This window comes from Crinia signifera, chromosome 4, assembly GCF_055691185.1.
Source record: "Crinia signifera chromosome 4, ASM5569118v1, whole genome shotgun sequence".
NCBI lineage: Eukaryota > Metazoa > Chordata > Amphibia > Anura > Myobatrachidae > Crinia > Crinia signifera.
The window spans coordinates 289,555,069-289,574,616 of NC_139220.1; the positions used below are offsets into that span (position 1 = coordinate 289,555,069).

The window sequence follows — 19,548 nt, forward strand, 5'->3', positions numbered from 1 at the left end:
TTACACTTTGAATAATCACTTTATTATTTATCATTCAATGAAACATATAAATGTTTATGCCTTAGCTGGAAGGCTTCGTTATTGTATATTGCTATATTAATATACAATAACGAAGCCTTCCAGCTAAGGCATAAACATTCAGATGTTTAATGATAAATAATAAAGTGATTATTCAAAGTGTAAAAGAATAAAAAAAAACAATTGCGGGAAAGCAATGAGTATGACCAGGACGTCCGACGGAGGTAATATATGCCGGAACTGACCCACTCCTGCCGGCTACAGGGACTTCCGCTCTCTCTCCCCACTTCCTAATATAGCAATTGTCATCCACTGTCCACCAATGATAATTAACAACAACTTGCGTTCCACAGGCCGGAAGCTGAACGCCGCGTGCGTTTCAGCAACCGGATGTGGAGGATAGATATTAAAAAATAAGGTTTCTATGTGCCTAAAACAGTATAACTTTTTACACTTATATATGTAAGTTACTAACTCGACTGCCTCCTTTAGTCCTATAACTATATAATGAGTATAATAGTGTATATAACATAATTTTTTCAATGACTAATTGGGTACTCTGTGACTGAGGTCAAATGTTGTACTTCCTGTAAAATGGTATATAAACCCAAGTTAGACCTAACAGCATCATGCCTTTGATAAAGTCATCTGTGGATGACGAAACGCGTCAGGCCTACACACCCTATTGGACCTTTATGGATTACAAATCCTCATATCCCACTTAACTCTCCAATCCAATTGTACCGACTGGACTTTAAAAAGGGAAACCACCACCTGCTGAACTTTTGGAGCCCTCCATTCCGTGAGATGTGTACCACCTTTCCTCACAATGGGAGTTTTCAACATCAGGCTACCAATGGAGCCCTCCATTCCGTGAGATGTGTTCCATCTTTCCTCACGACGGGAGATACTAACATCAGGCCTACAGCCAGGTATATGGACACCCGTTATCATATAACATCTGATATACCCAAACTGAGAGAGCAGTACTAGGAACAAGTGAGACTATTTAAATCCACAATTCCACACTCTGGTCCATCCATACAGGGGTGATTATTGCCCATTTTATCTTATATATTATATGTTAATATTTTTTTTTTTTTTCATAACATTTTTATTGAAGCGTCAAATGCAACAAATACAGAATAAGATAATACAATTAATTATAAAAGTGACAAATGATGTGGAACACATTGGACATTTTCCTGCACTTTAAGAGTGTGTTGTAGAAGGTCTTATTCAGTTTCAGGATATATTAACAGTATCCATCATGCATACTTTCTATCCAATTTTCTCCTTTTTTTTTTTTTCCTTGGCTTGTCATTTTATTAGCAAAATCATTTGTTAGAAGTAATAAAGTACAATCAAATTTAAGAGTATCAGATGATGTGAAATACAACAGGAATTTTCTTACACTCGAGAAGGTCTTTATACATTATCGGGGGTATTAACAATGTCCAGTATGCATTTTTTTTTTTTGCAGGTTTTATTAACAAAATTATTTGTCAGAAATCACAATAAACCAAAGGGATATTAAAGGAGAATTAGGGAAAAATTAAAGAAGAATTAAAGAAAAAATAAAAAAGTAAAGAAAAACTGTGGCCCCTCCCCCCCCACGCCCCACCCCGCCCAAGGGCAGTGCGCCTATGTGTTGTCATTGTCTAATGTTACAGGCGGGTCCCCACCTATCAGTCGCAAAAGGTACCATGATGTGCTCTTGAGACCCGAATGGACCTGGTTTCTCATGTCTAAGGAAAGGGTTGAGATATAAGTTTCCCACATGGCAAAGAACTTTTCCACCTTCACTTCCTTCTCCAAACAAACCTCCACCCAATCCATACGAAATAAGTTGAAGAGTTTGGATTTAAACAAAGGTAGGGAGGGTATTGTAGTAGAAATCCATTCATGGAGAATAGTTTTTTTTTGCAGCAGCGCTTATGGCTGTTAATAGGCGTTTACATCCCTTTGTGATCTTAACCTCTGCAGGGATAATGCCAAAAACCGCCCAGGCAGCATTAAAAGGTAGGTAGTTGACTAAATGTGTTTCAGCGTAATGTTTTATTTGGAGCCAGAAACCCCTGACCACCGGGCATGACCATAAACAGTGATATAGAGTTGCTGATTCCTCACCGCATCTATAGCATGCATGTGAGGTAGATCTTCCCAGCAGGAAGCTTCGGTGAGGTGATAGGTAGGTTCTATGCAGGATATTGAGGAACATCTCTCTATACATAGATGAGGTGATCAACCCACAGGAGACATTATAAGCCCGTAGAAGGTCCTCAACCGTCAGATCCAATGACTCATCCCACTATTGGTGGTCTCATAATTCAAATTAGTTCTAAAGCAATTGTAGTAGTATGAAATAGCTTTTCTAATGACTGGTGGCGTGGCTAGTAATGAGTCAATTTGGTTGCTCCAATCCTTCTCTGAGAAGGAGTTGACTACCGCCAAAATATAATGTTTTGCTTGCAGGAAAGCCAGAGGGAAACCCGATATGGAGGCATATTTATCTTGAGCTTGCTCAAATGTCAAGGGTGTATTTCTATTTTTATCCACCAAACACCCTATATGTGTGATGCCAGTTGTGTGCCAGATATTGAATGGGTATCTGGCTTTACCATGTTGGAAATTTGGGTTGTTTAAAAATGGTAAAAATAAGGTTTTGTGTGGATTTGCGCCTACTTGTTTTCTGGCAATGTGCCAGATTTTTCTTGTCTTCCACAACAGTGGATTATCTTTTATATGATTTGAGTGTTCGCAGTCCTGCGAATGAAGAAAATAGATCAAGTCCCCACTATCTAGGAATCCTCGTTCTAATGAGGTGTTGGTGTAGGTTTCGCTGTCGTGTATCCAATCCGACAGGTATCGGAACATCGATGCTTTGTTATATAGTTGTATGTTTGGGAGGCCTAATCTCCCATTTGTCTTAATTTGTTGTAATTTAAGCAAGCTGATTTTGTATCTTTTTTTTTTCCAAATAAATTGTCTGAAAAGTTTATTGATATTTTGCAAGTCTTTTGTCATGATAAATAAGGGGAGGGCCTGAATTAGATACATGAGCCTGGGAAAAGATATCATTTTAATTAGAGCTGTCCTACCTAGATATGATAGGGGCAGGTTCTTCCAATCTTTTAGTTCGTCTGTAATCTTTTTTATTGCAGGTGTGTAGTTTAATCCATAAAGATTTGTCAATCGGCGTGGAATGTGTACTCCTAAATATAAGAAGTGCTCCCTTGCCCAGGTCACATTCAGGTTTGTTAAAATGTGGGGGAACGTATGTCTAGGACCAAGATAGAGTGCTGTCGATTTGGTTTTATTTACTGTGAATCCTGATATATCTGCAAATTGATTTAAGATTTTAAAAATATGAGGGAGGGATTCTACAGGGTTAGCTGTATATATTAAAATATCGTCAGCAAATGCAGTTAATTTGATAGAGCTTCTGCCTATTTGGATGCCTTTAAATTTGGCATCCATCTCCAGTTTCCGGAGTAAAGGGTCTAAGGCTATGTTAAATAGTAGGGGGGACAAGGGGCAACCCTGCCTTGTACCCCTGTACATTTGAATCGGTGCGCTTTTGTTCCCATTGATAATTAGATTAGTTTGAGGGGCAGTGTATATATATTTTATGAAATTAATAAAGAAAGGTTCAAAGCCTCTAATTCTGAGAACTGTAAATAGGTGGGGCCATAAAACTGTATTGAAAGCGCGGGTTGTATCCAGGCTTAAAAGAGTGTTAGCAGTGAAGTGTGAGGAAGCTGCCACTGCCGCAATTGCCGCTCATATTCCTTTCACCGACTGTCGTCCCTTAACGAAGCCCAGCTGGTGCGAGGTAAGGATATCTGGTAAAATGTTTTGGAGACGGTCAGCGAGGATTTTGGTAAATAACTTCACGTCTGTGTTGAGAAGACTGATTGGTCTGTATGATTCTAGTTTTTGCAAGTCTTTATGGGGTTTGGGAATTAAAATCGTGGACGTTTGAGTGAAATAGGGGAATGGAGTGTGGTTTTTAATAATATCATTAAATAGTTCAGTTAATGCTTGGGCGAGCTGCTGCTGAAGTAGCTTGTAATATTCATTGGACAAGCCATCGGGCCCTGGTGACTTGCCCAGCTGTAATTGTTTAATAGCGTTTAAGACCTCAGTTACAGTAATCTCACCGCGCATCTTTTCTTTTTGGTCTAGCGTCAATTCTGGGAGTGTAATATTTTGTAGAAATTCTGAGTGTTTCTCTGCATCGAATGGGGGTTCTGCATATAGATTTGTGTAATAAGTTTCAAAAGTTTTTACTATATCCTCGGTGGCTGTGACTATAGAATTGTCCGAAGGGTGTTTTATGGCTGTGATGTAATGTTTTTTGTGTTTAGGTTTCGACATGTTGGCTAGTAGCTTTCCTGCCTTATTTCCCCATCTATAGTATTTATGTTTAGCGATTAATAGGTCTTTTTTTGATTGTGACAGTAAGTGGGTATCTAGCAATTGTTTTGATTGGAGGTAATTCTCTTGGTTCTCAGCTGTTTGATCGTTTATATAAGTGCTCAATGCTGTGTTTAGGTTTCGGGAAAGGTTTTCATAAATGGCTTTTTGTTCCTTGCGTTGTCTAGACATATATCCCATAATGTGACCCCTAAGGACAGCTTTGGAAGCCCCCAAAAAGTAGTCGGGGTGTCCCATGAATCTATGTTGTCATCCTGGATATTCATCCAGTGATTTAGGAGGAATTCCCTAAATTTATCCGATTTGTAAAGGTATGCTGGAAATCTCCAGTCGCCAGGACTGTATTTTTTTTTTGTTAGTGTTATTGAGATCGAGGCAGGTGCATGGTCAGATATTAAAATTGGGTAAATATTGGTATTACTGATTCTGGGCACCAAAAAATCAGATATACGAGACCATGATGAGTGGACAGCAGAATAGAATGTAAATGACTTCTCGGTGTGATTATGTAGTCTCCAAACGTCAGTTAAGTGGAGTGTGGATTTAAGGGACTGAAACTGTCGCCAAATGGGTGACGTCCTAAATGGTAAGGCGGGTTGTTTATCTAGAGTAGGGTTTTCCACTGCATTAAAATCCCCCACTAATATTATCGGGTAATTTTGTCGTTGCGTTAATATATTAATTATCTGCCCCAAAAAATCTTGAGGTGCTATGTTAGGTGAGTAGATATTCATCAGTGTGTATCTGGAGCCCCATATTTCGACATCTACAATTAAATACAGTCCCTCGGGGTCAGCTATATAATGGAGGATCGAGTATTGTGTGTTTTTATTAAATAGCACTGCTACCCCTCTGACCTTCCTGCAGTAGTTTGCTGTCAAGCAATCACCTATCCATTGGGCTTTTAAGCACGAAATCTCCCCCTCCACCCAGTGTGTCTCCTGTAGGAAAACCACGTCAGCCTTAAGTCTTTTTAGGTGGTCCGCAGTTCGTTTCCTTTTAGTGGGTGAATTTAGTCCCCCTACGTTCCATGTTATCAATTTTAAGTTATCCAAAACAGGCGAGACAGGATTATTTTCGCCATTCACAGACATTTATCCTATACCTGTCCTGGGTAGTATTTGTAGAAGTGTATGCGTTGTTTGATTACTCACCCATCCGTCCCAGCAAGCGGACGGCGAGCATTGTTCAACAAGAGGCCAGGGAGATCGGGAGCCCCCCTGTTCAGAAGGGTAGAAAGGGAAGAGGGAGGAGAGAGGCCACAAAAACAAAAATAAAATAAGCACATAACGCTTCCTACACTCATTTTCATTTTTTCCTTTCCTTATAACCATAGCCAACATCACAGTTAAGTGAAATATTGACTAAACATAAATTCAGAACAGCATTGAAGCATAAAGAATATAGGTTAATATCATATTTTTGTCAAACCATTAAGTATAACAGTAATTTTCAAATAATTGAGTGTTGAGGGTATATTGGATACCATGGTATTAAGCGGTAGCCTATATCTGTATACCCTCACATGGTAATTAGTATAACCTTAGAGATATTAGGGACTCAATCACTCAAAGTTAATTTTATTTTATTTATTTTTTTGGTTTGAATTGTTTAATTTTTTATTTTGTATTTTTGAATGTATAGAAAGTATAGCTCGTTATGACTCCTCATTACGTGGAGGGGATCTGCTAGGCATAAGTTTTTCTTTTGCCGTGTTTGGGTCATCGAAGAAAATCATTCGCCCATCCTCATTAACTCTCAGTTTTGTTGGGTATAATAAAGCAAAACGCCGGTTGTTATCATGGAGGTATCGGCATACCTCTGAGAAAGCCTTTCTCTTCTGTGAAACTGCCACAGAAAAGTCTTGGAAAATCAGTATTTTATGAGAGTTAACTGTGAGGGATTGAGTCTTGCAATAGTAGGACAAGATCTTCTCCTTTGCCCTATAGTCCAGAAATTTTGCTATCACTGGCCTAGAACCGCCCCGTACCTGACGGTTTTCTGGTCCTAACCTATGTGCCCTCTCAATCTGTGGGGTGGAGAAGTCCCCTGTGATACCAAGAGCCTGTGGGAGATCTACGCTAAGGAAATTCATTAGCTGAGAATTGGAAATGGATTCGGGAATCCCTACAAAGCGTAAGTTATTTCTTCTATGGCGATTTTCCAATTCATCAATTATTTCTTGTAAGGCCTTAATAGTGGTTTCGTGGGATGATCCTTGTTGCTGTATAGCCTGCATCCCATCCTCCACATCACTGGTGCGCTGCTCTAAAGTGAGCAGCCTAGACGATTGTGCACGCAGCGCAACCCAAATCAGAGTGACGCTGTCCTGATTGATCCAGTACTTGTGTATCTCAATATCCCCTTTATTTAGGGGCAGTGTCTCCAGTCTGTGTTTGCCTGGGGGCTGATTAGGGTAGCCAGGGTGGGCAGTTGTTTAGCCAAAATGCATTCAGGCCAGGGTAAGGGGCTTCCAGCACTCAAGGTGCAGTCAGAGTCTAGCCAGGCTACAGGGGGGGTCCGTCAGCCAGGGGATACCAGGGCAGCCGGGGCAGCAGTTGGGGAAGGCAAGCGGGGAAGGGGATTAATTCCTCCCGTCTGTTACCTGTGAGAGACCAGAGTCCCGAAGATCCTGAAGCAGGTAGTGCAGCTGACAAGGGGTCTAGTCTTCACTTCAGTGTGTAGCCTGTGTGTCGCAGGACCTGTCGGCTGTACCGCGACGAGAGCAGCCGGGACAGCGCTTCTCCGGAGGTGTCCCAGTGTTCTGCCACCAGCGAACCCGGTGGCTAAGTGGAAGGGTGGCTGGGCTCAGGAGCAGTAGCAGCCCCGTGTTCGAGGCCCCGACAACACCAGGGAGCCCGCGGGGACAGGGACCCCCTCCAGAGCCACCGGAGACTCCCCCCGCCACCCGGTCCCCACAGCAAGGTAAGAGACAGCCGAGCGGGGGAGTCGCGTCAATAGGCAGCAGTCACCCCCCACCCAGGGGCTGCTGCAGTACCAAAGGGTCGGCGGGTGTCAGATTCTCCTCCCCAGCTGTGTGCAGCCAAGGCTCTGCGACAGGGGCCAGCAGGGCGTGCGCGCCGAGCTGCTCTGCGCTGTTTGCCGGCCGGAGGCTGAGTGGGAAGGGGAGCGGTAGTACCAAGGTGCTGGTTGGAGTCGGGGACTCCCCTGGGAGGTAAAGCCGTCGGGGACTGGGTCAGAATGCCGGTCAGGTACTCCCAGGCACCAGTGGCGGCATCAGTGTCCAGGCTAATGCCCTGAATCAGATGGGCTCACCTGGCGTCACCAGAGGGTCTCAGTGATCTACCGCTTTGGTGTTAGTGGTGAAGCAGGTTGTTAGGGTCGCGGTGGGCAGGAGGCAGTCTTCCGCCTGGTGATAATGGCGTTGCCCGGAATTCCTCAGGTTGCGGGCTGGCTATAAAGGTCTTCACCTCCAAATGGGTCGGTGTCTATCGTAGTCCCAGTGTTTATGTGTGGTATCTTGGGCTCCCAAGTCTCTAGGGTAGATTTCAGCGCTCCAATCCCAGGGAGACAGCAATGGGGGGGACCACTCTAGTTTTCGCGCCAAGAAATGGCTTGCGGGTCAGATTCCACTATCAGTGGATGGATTCCGGCGGAGAAAGGCTCTCCTGTCAAGACAAGAGCAGTATATTGATCCACGCAGTTGTGTCTCTCAGTTAATATATATATTGTTTGCGAAATCAAGTTTTTTAAGGTGGATGTTGGTTGATTTCATTTGTCTCGATCAGGAGAGCTGGTAAGAAGCGGCCATTCCAGATGCCCCGCCCACCGGAACTCTGTTAATATGTTTTTTATTGTGTACAATATATACGGTCTTATATAAAAGTTGTGATTTTATAGCATCTAAGTGCTAATGATATATTAAAATTGTTTATTATTTGTAATACCCAATTGGTCAGAAACATAATTTTTTTTGAAAACTTACAGCGCTCCACCATCCATTTTTCCTAATCTCTTTATTAAGCAGCTGCTCTTTCTTGGAGAAACAGTTCAGACAAGCGATCTTAGCGACCTCTGTTGCATCAGTGTTTTGTTTGCAAATAAATACTCATAGACCCAGGAAGACAATATATACAGTATCAGAGATGAATAAGTAGAGGAATGTAATACAGTTTGTATGATAATGATTAGTATGAAAGGCAGACAGCCATGATTTGCCTGGGCAGAATCTGTACTACCTGCACTGCAGCCAATAACTCCTAACTTTCTATTCACTAGACATCTCCATGAAGGCTCCATATAATGACTGCAAAACTGGTGCTCCGTACACCACCCTGGTCACAAGCTCCGACATTATGAATATTCCATGTAGTCTGGTGCCCAGAGAAGAAGGTAATGTAACAATCTTACCATTTATGGAGACACATGGGATCTAATACACTATGATACCTTGGGCAGTATTATTAGGCCAGGCATGTCCAACCCTCCGGCTGTTGTGAATCTACACATCCCAGCATGCCTTGGCATAGTTTTAGTATTCCCTAAGAGCAAAACTATGCCAAGGCATGATGGGACTTGTAGTTTCACAATAACTGGAGGGCCGTAGTTTGGATATGCCTGTATTAGACAGGCTGGAGGACGAATGAGACAACCATACATCCTATGAATGTTCTTCTTATACTTTGTTGGTGTTCAGTCTCCAACTTAATGGGCCAAATTCTGTTACATATTTATCCCACTGAGTACCAACAACTCTGTGAGAGATTATCAAAATATCCACTAAAAATGCAAGCGTCGCTCACATTTGTTATATAAATACATATTAATAATGTTGTGTAAAAAAAGATTATATTTCCCATATAAGGTAAACAGGTCATTATAATGAATAAAAATGTTTGCTTGGCTATTTTCACGCCTATTTTGACAAATTCACTTGGAACTCAAAGGGTTAACAGAAACAGAACATGACTGGCCCGATCCAACTTGTTGCCCTCCCCACACATATAGCAAAAAGGAGTGTCCCTCCTCGAATTTCCATTCACCCATGTTACAAAGCCAAGTCACCGCTACCTTTCATACTTAATGTTTCCAGCAGTGACAATGAACACCGTACACGCTGCCCCTGGTGGCTGAGTAGCGCTATGGCTGAGATCAGGCTCGCTGCTCTGCCATACAGTATGCTGTGAAGGATGACTAATAGGTGTCATTGGTATATTTACTTGGGAGCTGAATTAAGTTAGAAGGGTTTGCCCACATTATAGTGAATATTTAATTAGACTAAACAAATATTTTTATTTTTTTTATTTTGAGATTACTGTATTTATTCTATGATTCGCAAACAAAATGGTGCAGGAATGATGAAACTAAACCTTATACATATTATCTTTGTATTTCTTTAATAATTTTTAGTCAAAACTCACCGTTAAATGATATATATATGTGAGTGGGTGTAAAGCTGTCTCTGACGATAACAAGCACTTCACTAGTCAATGAGCTCACCGCACCTCACTGAGATTATATATATATCATATATATATAACAACAATGCGTGGTCCGGCACTACACAAATTAACCAACAACCGCGGTGCCCTCTGGAGAAATCATATGCTGGGAGGTATCCAAGAATACACAGTGGCGGCACTCCAACGGATTTGTTGTACAGAAATAATGCAGACCGACAGCTGCAGTAAGGTATGCATTATTTGTGTACTACAAATCCGTTGGAGTGCCGCCACTGTGTATTCTTGGATACCTCCCAGCATAATATATATATATATATATATATATATATATATATTAGAGATGAGCGGGTCCGGATCCCCGAGATCCGACAGATCAGAATCTCGGGATCCGGGTCAGGATCCGAGGCGGCTCGGGAGTTCCCGCCTCAATTCCGGACCGAAAACGAGGCAAAACGTCATCATCGCGCTGTCGGATTCTCGCGGGAGCGGGATCTTATAAAAGACGCACGGGCGCCCCGCCATCTTCACTCCAATCTTGGAGAGGGAAGACGGTGGTTGGGAAGCTCCTTGTACCCTGTGCTGTGCTCCGTGCCATGTGCTCCGTGCTCCGTGCTCCATGCTGTGCTGTGCTCCGTGACCTGCCCTGTGCCCTCATTGCCCTGTGCTCCGTGCACTGTGTTGTAGACTTGTATTGAGTCAGTGACTGTTTATAGGCCTGAGCCCTGTAGTGTGATTTAACTAACTAGGTGCTGCAGTGCTCACACACAGGGGCTGCAGTGTCCACTGTCCAGGGGCTGTCCTGTGGACCGTGCCTTTATTTAGCCCTGAGCCCTGTGTTGTGTGATTTAACTAACTCAGTGCTGCAGTGCTCACACGCAGTGGCTGCAGTGCTGCTGAGTAGTACACTCTGTACAGGGGCTGCAGTAATACAAGGGGCTGTGTCCAGTGTGACGCCCTATATCCATTGTCCAGTGTCACGAGTCACAACATATATCCTGTGTCCAGTGTGACGATATATATCCTGTGTCCAGTGTGACGACATATATCCTGTGTCCAGTGTGACGACATATATCCTGCGTCCGGTGTGACGACATATATCCAGTGTCCAGTGTGACATCTAACCATTGTGTGACGGCATATATCCAGTGTCCAGCGTGACATATATCCATTGTCCAGTGTGACGACATATATCCTGTGTCCAGCGTGACATATATCTATTGTCCAGTGTGACGACATATATCCTGTGTCCAGTGTGACATGTAACCATTGTGTGACGGCATATATCCTGTGTCCAGCGTGATATATATCCATTGTCCAGTGTGACGACATATATATCCTGTGTCCAGCGTGACATATATCCATTGTCCAGTGTGACGACATATATCCAGTGTCCAGTGTGACATATATCCATTGTCCAGTGTACAGGAGCTGTGTCCCGGGGCGGTATCCAGAGGCTGTGTCCATTGTCCAGGGGCTGTGTCCAGGGTAACAGGCTGTGTCCATTGTCCAGGGGCTGTGTCCAGTGTGAAGGCTGTGTCCAGTGTACAGGAGCTGTGTCCAGGGGCGGTGTCCAGAGGCTGTGTCCAGTGTGACGGCTGTGTCCATTGTCCAGGGGCTGTGTCCAGTGTGACGGCTGTGTCCAGTGTACAGGAGCTGTGTCCAGAGGCTGTGTCCATTGTCCAGGTGCTGTGTCCAGGGTGACGGGCTGTGTCCAGTGTCCAGGGGCAGTGTCCAGGGGCTGTGTCCAGGGGCAGTGTCCAGTGTCCAAGGGGCTGTGTCCAGTGTGACAGGCTGTGTCCAGTGTAAAGTAAGAAAAATAAATAAAAGTAATAAATAAAATAAAAACACATTTTTGGAGGATGATGGAGGAGGAAATAGTGGGAGATCAGCAACCTGATAGAAGTGCTGAAGCTGCTACCACCAGTCATGACAAGGCCGATACCTCTTTGTATTTGCTCTTTGGAGCATTTCTCTTTTTTTGGGATAGTTTATTAAACTGCCACCCTGTCTGCCCCTGCAGTGCCGCTCTGCCAGGTTGGAAGTGTAAGGTCCACATGTATGTGATGCCGACTGCTGTCGCTTAGCTTAGTCATCCAGCTACCTCGGTATACCCTTTTGGCCCAACTACAGTAAATGAAAACAATTTTGTAAGCTGTGAAGTGATCAAAATTGACTAGAAATGAGTGGAAACTAATGTTATTGAGGTTAATAATACTTTAGGGGCAAAAACAGGCCCAAATTCTGTTATTTTAGCCATTTTTAGCATTTTTTCAAAAAAATCCAGATCCAAAACCCACAAGGGTGGTTTTGCCAAAACCAATCCAGATCCAAAACACGAAGGGAGATCCAGATCCAAAGCAAAAACCCGAAAAAGTGGCCGCCGCACATCTCTAATATATATATATATATATATATATATATATATATACAGTATCCAATCCTGCCGGCACTCTCTTGACTCAAAAACAGCAGGCCCCGGTGCCCCAACGATGAAACAACACAGCAATCCAAGAAATGAATGGCACTCGAAGATGCAGCATATAATTATAATATGCTGCATCTGCCCTTCGAGTGCCATTCATTTCTTGGATTTCTATATATATATATATATATATCTATATATATATATATATAGATATATATATCTATATATCTATATATATATATATATAGATATATATATATATATATATATATATAGATAGATATATAGATATATATATATATACACACATGTACAGTTGAGAAACCGCACACCGCCAGGAAAACAGTAGGGTGCCAGATCACATATGAAGTTGCATACATGGGGTATCTCCTAGGTAGAGAGTGGTCTGCACACCAGTTTTGAGACAAAACATTTTTATGTCACATAAAAAAGTATAGCACATGGCATTGCATTGGAATCATAAAGCAAAAATAGGGTGCAGGTTACTTATCCAAGCCCATCACAGCAGTGTAGTGTTACAGGGGAACCTGTCACCAGCTCCAAAGCATCAATACCCGACAGCCTGTTTGGGTGGTGCGACCACCTTCCTCAAGGGTATAAGCATAACTGACTTGCTAGCCATATATAAGGGCCCTGATGGCGCCAAAATCAGACAAACAGCACTCACCTGTCTAATCACCTTACCTGGTTCATGTGTACCATGGAACGCACAGGAGACTAATGAACCGCACTTCCGGTTCCGGAAACAGCTCCACATAATGTGGACAGAATGCACAGTTTATGAACCTGCTATGAATATATTCACCTTACGTTGTATATATATGTCCGGGGTGTGGCACTCCATCATGTCAATCCTGCTAGTTTACTGAAAGTGCCCTCTGGAGCAGCTCAAGACCGTGCTGGAGCCCAAATGTACAGGGTGCAGCAGAAATAACTCCCACATTTCGAAAAATCACTGTGGGGTCTCCAAAGCAGGTAGAGTGGTGCGGTCCATTTTGTTAGGTAGGGTACTTAATAACGTTTTCAGTCGTCACCATGCCGTGGTCAAGTGAGCATCAAAGCTTTGTAGTGGAGGCTTTTTTCAATAATCTGTAACTGCGACGCAGAGGGCGTTTTGAACACGGCTCAGTTTACTTGCTAATGAAAGTGTTCCAGACCAGAAAACTATTTTGCTGTGGGTTCAAAAAGTAAAGGCAACAGGATCTGCACTGAACAGGATCTGCACTGAAGAGAAAATCACAAAAATGTGAGAACACCCGAAAACATTGCTGCAGTGTCTCCAGCGCGTTCAGCACAGAAACATGCCTCAGCTCTTCGAATTTCGGAAAGAACTTTAAGGCGAATTTTGCATACTGACCTTCATTTACACCCATACAAGATTATGATTGGTCAGGAATTGTCTCCAGCAGACTGTGGAAGATGTATGGATTGCTGTAATGGGATCCTCGCAGCTATGCCTCCCACTGGAATAATGTGGAGTAGCAATGAGGTCCATTTCCACCTTTCTGGCACAGTGAACAAACAAAATTGTCACTATTGGGCTGCTGAAAACCCTTGAGCACTCCATGCACAACCTCTTCTCAGCCCAAAAGTGACCGATTGGTGTGCTGTGTCGTCTATAGGTGTCATTGGGGCTTACTTTTTGGAAGATGGTGGAGATGGTGGATTCACAGTTACTGTGAATTCCAATTGATACTGCGACATGTTGGATCATTTTTTGTGCCTGAAAATTGAAGAGTATGGGAAAGAACACAACATAGAGTACTACGGATTCCAACAGGATGGAGCTACGGCCCATACAGCGCGTCGTCCATGTAAAATTTTGCAGGGGATGTTCCCGGGTCGAGTGGTCTTACGAAAGGCAGCTCTGTGGCCACCGCGCTCGCCTGATTTAACTCTGTGTGACTTCTTTGTGTGGGGTTACCTCAAGGCTGAGGTTTTCAAACATCATCCTTGGACCAACTAAGAAGGAATTTTGCCCGATATGCTAGTGAGAGTGATGGAAAACTTCCAAGAACGGCTCTAAATGTGTTCCAGCCATCAAGGCCACCATTTGGACAATATGATTTTCAAAACTTAAAGTAAAAAAAAATATTTATATCTACATTTGGGAAATAAGAAGTTTTTGGTGATACCTCGTACCATTTTTTTTCAATCCCTCTTTGAAATGTTGGAGTTATTTCTACCGCACCCTGTAAAAACAGAAGACAGCGGCACTTGCTTAAAGAAAAAACACCAGATGGGTTTACTGTACGTAAACCAAGGTCTCAGTGTTTTTGTCAGGTTGCAGAGAAAGGACTTACAAACAAAAAATACCTCACCTACAGAAAAATACATGTGAGGCTCAGCTTATTCTGGAAGGAAATGTCACTCATTTTACCAAATAAATTCCCCAACAAATTCCCTTCCAGAATTACCCACAATGCGTGCAGCCTTACATTCATTTTTTTTACATATTTATTTACAGCTACAAAGCACTACTATGGGGCTGCCATTATTTAGAGAGCCCTCAGCCAATCTCTGGCTGCCCATTTATTTGTATTGTTTTTATTTTATTTTTAGTGCACCCGCTGCCTGGCTACCCGTGCCTGCCTTTATGGTCCCTTCGCTGACTTGCGTCCTCCCCTGCCAGCCACTTCTCTGCGTCCCCAACCCGGCTCCAGCTGCGCGTAAGATTTATCAAATCTTATGCGCAGCCGATCCGACCACTCGACTCCGACCTGATGTGCATGTGACCATGCATCGGGTCAGATGGGATGTCTACACACGCGATTTGGGCCGATTTCAAGGCCCGATCCATCTGAATCGGGTGAATTCGGGCCTTAATCGCAGAGTGTATGGGGGCCTTAAGATTGGTGTGGTATTGCGAAAAAAGTCTTTAGAAGTTGGGTTGAGGGCTCTCCAAACGTCAAATAGTCTGAATTCCCTTATATGCTCATTTAAAGAGAGGGTTAATGCTAAAGGCTGTAGGTGGGAAGGAGTAGGGGCTTTGTCTATAGTGTTGTCAAGGATGGTATTGAAATCCCCCCCCTCCCCCATAACCACATAACCATTGAGTCTTTTACTCAAATAGGCAAAAAGGGTCTTCAAAAGGTAGCTTGATTGACGTTGGGGGGCATATATGTTGGCCAGACTACATTCTATGTATCCCGACTCCCAACATCCCAGTGAGAATGATATACCAGCCTTCCGGGTTGGTAAAGCAAGAGTGGATGGTAAATGGAACTCTGCTAAGGTTTAAGGATTGCAACACCATTGCATTTGGTTTTGTTGCATGCATAGTATGTTGTAGGGTGTGAGTCAGCTTTGAAGTGGGTCTCCTGGAGGAAGATTATTCCTGCTTTAAGGGGGCGGATGGTACGGAACAAGGAAGAGCACATTTAGGGGTCTTTAAACCTTTGACATTCAGGGAGGCTAAGGAAAATGACATCATAGAATTGTCAGTGGAGGGGTATCAGTCAGGATGAGAAGGAAGAGGGTAGGGAGAAATGTTGATTATGGTGGAGGGGGGAGGGAGGTGCATGTGGGTTTGAGTCTGAGTAGTAGATCCTCACGGCCAGTGGAGGAAAGTACCCTCAGAGTTTAGGGCCAGAGTGGTCCAAATTGGGGAAGTCCAAAGCTTCCATGGGAGTTCCCCAATGGGGAAACGGTGATGGGGTTAGGTGATATAGATGTATGAGCATAGGGATCATGTGGTTGAGTTACGGAGGTGTAGGGGAGGTAGAGGGCCTGAACCCTTCTACTGGTTAAAGACAGAACACTTAAGATGTACAGTATAGTATTGATCAAGGTAAAACATATGCATAATAAACAAGTAAATCTAAGTCTGTGTAAGGTGAATAAACTATATAATTAACAATCAGAACAGCAATATAGTTAAACAGGTATAAACTGACAGAGGGCAATGATCACACTGGCCCCCAAAGGGGCCACGCATCACCGCCCGGCAATAGTGGCCATGTGGTAACATCACATGCTCAATCTTGGTGGAGATCGGTCCAGTGGAAGAAAAGTTCCATAGTGCTCACATTAGATTGCCAGATTTGAAGAAAACAAAAATGTGGCCAAGGAAGAGAAACAATCAAAAAACACATGTAATACTTGCATGTATCCTGGCAAGGGTCATCTAATAGAATTGAAGTATATGGGCAGGCAATGGGTAGTTTTGGCATGAGGTGGCATTTAGAACTTGGTGGGAGTCCTCCAGTTGAGCAAGAAAGCCTTTATCCTCCTTGGGGTCCCTGATCACAGCCATTTTACCATTAAGGTTGATGAGGAGTTTGAAAGGGAAGCCCCAGCGATAACTGAGACTTCGATTACGAAGGGCAGCTGTGAGATCCTTGAGTTCTCTTCTTTTCAATATTATGAATGGGGCGAAGTCTTGGTAAAGTTGTAATTTTTGACCTTCGAAGAGAATGAAAGGCTTGCCACGGGTTGGGAAGAGGACCTTTTTGTTATATTTGAAGCTTAGGAACCGTACAGCAACATCTTTAGGGAGGTCTCCATCCTGTGATTTCGGGTGAAGTGCTCTGTGAGCTCTTTCTAAAGGTAGATGTTGGGGTCCCAGATCAGGCAGAATGTGGGATAAGACTCAGTGTAGATAAGCCTCCAAATCCATTGGTGAGATACAGTAGATTCTGGGATGTTGCAGATGTTTTGGATTCGTAAATTGTTTATTCTTCCTGATTTTCGAAATCCTCATTCTTGTCTCTGGGCTCCTGTCACGGACCCACCGGTCGCCTTTGCAGATACATCAATCTGAGCAGCTCAGGCCGTGACTACGGTTCACTTTGGACACACGAGTCCCCGGTATGAGCTATGCCGCCACCAGCAAAGCCTGATTTAGTGCGTTCAAATTGCGCAAGGGCACCTTGCTGCCCCTGACCACACAATACAGTATAAAACAAAGGTAATGTTGACCATTCTTCTTTGGCCTACAGGTCCTAAGAACACAAAATCAGAAACTAGAAATACAGTATGTGTTATTTATTCCTAGAAATACTAATGTCACACGCAGCCGCGGCGGTGCGCGGCGGGCATATTACTCACCCGTTCGCGCCCACCATTGGCTAACGTGCAGTGGTCTCCGGGTCAGCGGCAGCAGGCAGCGGCAGTCTGGTGGGCAGCAGGCAGCATGGGACGCCGGCAGGTGTAGCAGTGTGTGCTGTAGTGGTGCCGGGAGGCCGGCGCCGCCATCTTGGTTAAGGGCAAATAGCAGATTGGCCCATGTCTGAGGTTTCCGCCCATACTGACCTGACAGCCAATGGCAGCCGCCCTCTAGGTATATAGGGGATCTGCCTAGGCCTGTTCAGTGTCAGTACAAAGAGTCTCCAGAGGCGTTCACAGCTCCCAGCTGACTCTCTGACTTGGTGCCTTGCTTCCTGTGCTCTGTGGCTGGTCTAGGTTACTGCTTAACCCCATCGCTGCCAGTCCTCTCCACAGTCCGGTCTCTGCCTGTATCCCTGAGCTTCCTGGCCTAGCTCTTCAAGTCTTCTGCTTCCAAGCAATTCTTCATTCTTCAGTCATCATTCATCTTCTTTCAGTCTTCAAGGATCCTTCATTTACCATCAAGTACATTCTCTTTCCGGATCCTCTCATTCTTCAAGACCCCAGCCTGCCGTCCTCAGTGCCTTGAACTGTCATTATTTAAATGAACTTTTCTTCTTCCAAAGTGCCATGCTGGCTCAAGTATTATTACTAACTGCCACTTAAAGAAAGTTTAAAAAGAATATAATCGGGCGCGATCTCTTTTAATAAATCCACTACTCAGTGTATATATATGTACATATACATGCACACATATATACACAAATACATACACACAAAAAAAGAGGGGGAACAAATCTGGTAAGTTTAGATAATGGCCGCTCCCAGAGACAATTCTGGAAATTGTCAATAAAAATAGTAGAATAAATGATCTAAATTAGTAAATATACCAATGATTTAAATTAATAGAAGATGTTTAGAGAGCGCCACACAATTTTTGAAAAATTGATTACAGTTTATTATAAAAAATACATATAAAAATAAATATAAAAATACACAATTAGAAATAACTCATACTGTATAAAAAAGTCACAATATATGACCAAGATATAATTAATAGTATCCGGCTCCAAATCACTCAATTTAGGAATATATAATGAGATTTCAAATTTTCTTAGACACACAACCCTGTGCGCACCAGGGTGTGTGTATTAATTGAAAAAAATAGTCCTCCAAATTTCTTTTTAGAAGATACGTGTATGGCAATTTTTGTCAGTGCCAAAAGAACTTTAAAACTTTGATTGGTGAAAATAACAGGACACCCTGAGAGTTGGATAGGTGTCTAATCACCATGAGGTACAGACTGTACAATATATTGGCTGCAATGTTCCTCTGTATGTGAATGTGAAATATACTTTTTTGCCGCAGAAGAAAAGTTTTCAAATAGGTGAGCTCGCTACGACCCGCTTAGGCTCTAGCTGTATGTGGCGAGCCTCTGTTATGGGTAGAGCGGGGAGCAAGCCTCACTGACCTGTTGATGTTTGTGACAGGACCTTCTTCTCCAGTGTTAAACGGCTTGCAGACACTTTGAGTAGGTGGCAGCTGTGCGTTATAGAGGATGCAGTCGTTCTCAGGGAAATCAAGATGTGATGAGTGAGGGCTCTGGATAGGTATGGGTCACAAAGTGACAGTCCTTGACGCGTTTCTCCGCAGACGATAACGGCGGTTTCTTCAGAAGGATTGTGGTATACTCCTGGAGTGAAAACCCCGGTTTTTAAATGCATAGTAGCCAATGGGATAGCTTAATTGCTCAAATTGATTGAATAATTGCAGGTGTGCATTCAACTCTATTTAGAGTTAACAAAAAGTAGCAGCGGTAGTGGAGCTCGGTATAGATTCATAATAATACAATACTTAAATCAAAAATGAATATATAAAGAAATTCTTAAGAACGACAGATTTTTACAAGAAACATTAGAAAACTATCCAAAAATAGTCTTCAGAAAAAATCTGACTTTAAAAAATGCCCTTGCCCCGAGTCACTTCCCCAATACAATCAAAAAAACCCTTGGTACAATAAAGAAAGGTTGTTTCCAATGCCCAAGATCTAAATGTATCACTTGTAAATTTTTGAAACCCAGCACTCACTTCATATCTACATCAACCAAAACATCCTATGTGATTGATAATCACATAGATTGCTCATCAACATTTGTCATATATTTAATCACATGT

The 19,548-nt window shown here is 43.1% G+C and overlaps 1 protein-coding gene across 1 annotated transcript in view; it reads left to right on the forward strand.

The window, feature by feature from the left end:
* LOC146072692 (adhesion G protein-coupled receptor E3-like) overlaps positions 1-19,548 on the forward strand; it is a 208,316-nt gene that overhangs the window by 166,322 nt on the left and 22,446 nt on the right. The window contains exon 8 of the mRNA XM_083179887.1: positions 8,698-8,811. Coding sequence (XP_083036013.1) covers positions 8,698-8,811 — 114 coding nt within the window. The remainder of the gene's footprint in view (positions 1-8,697; positions 8,812-19,548) is intronic.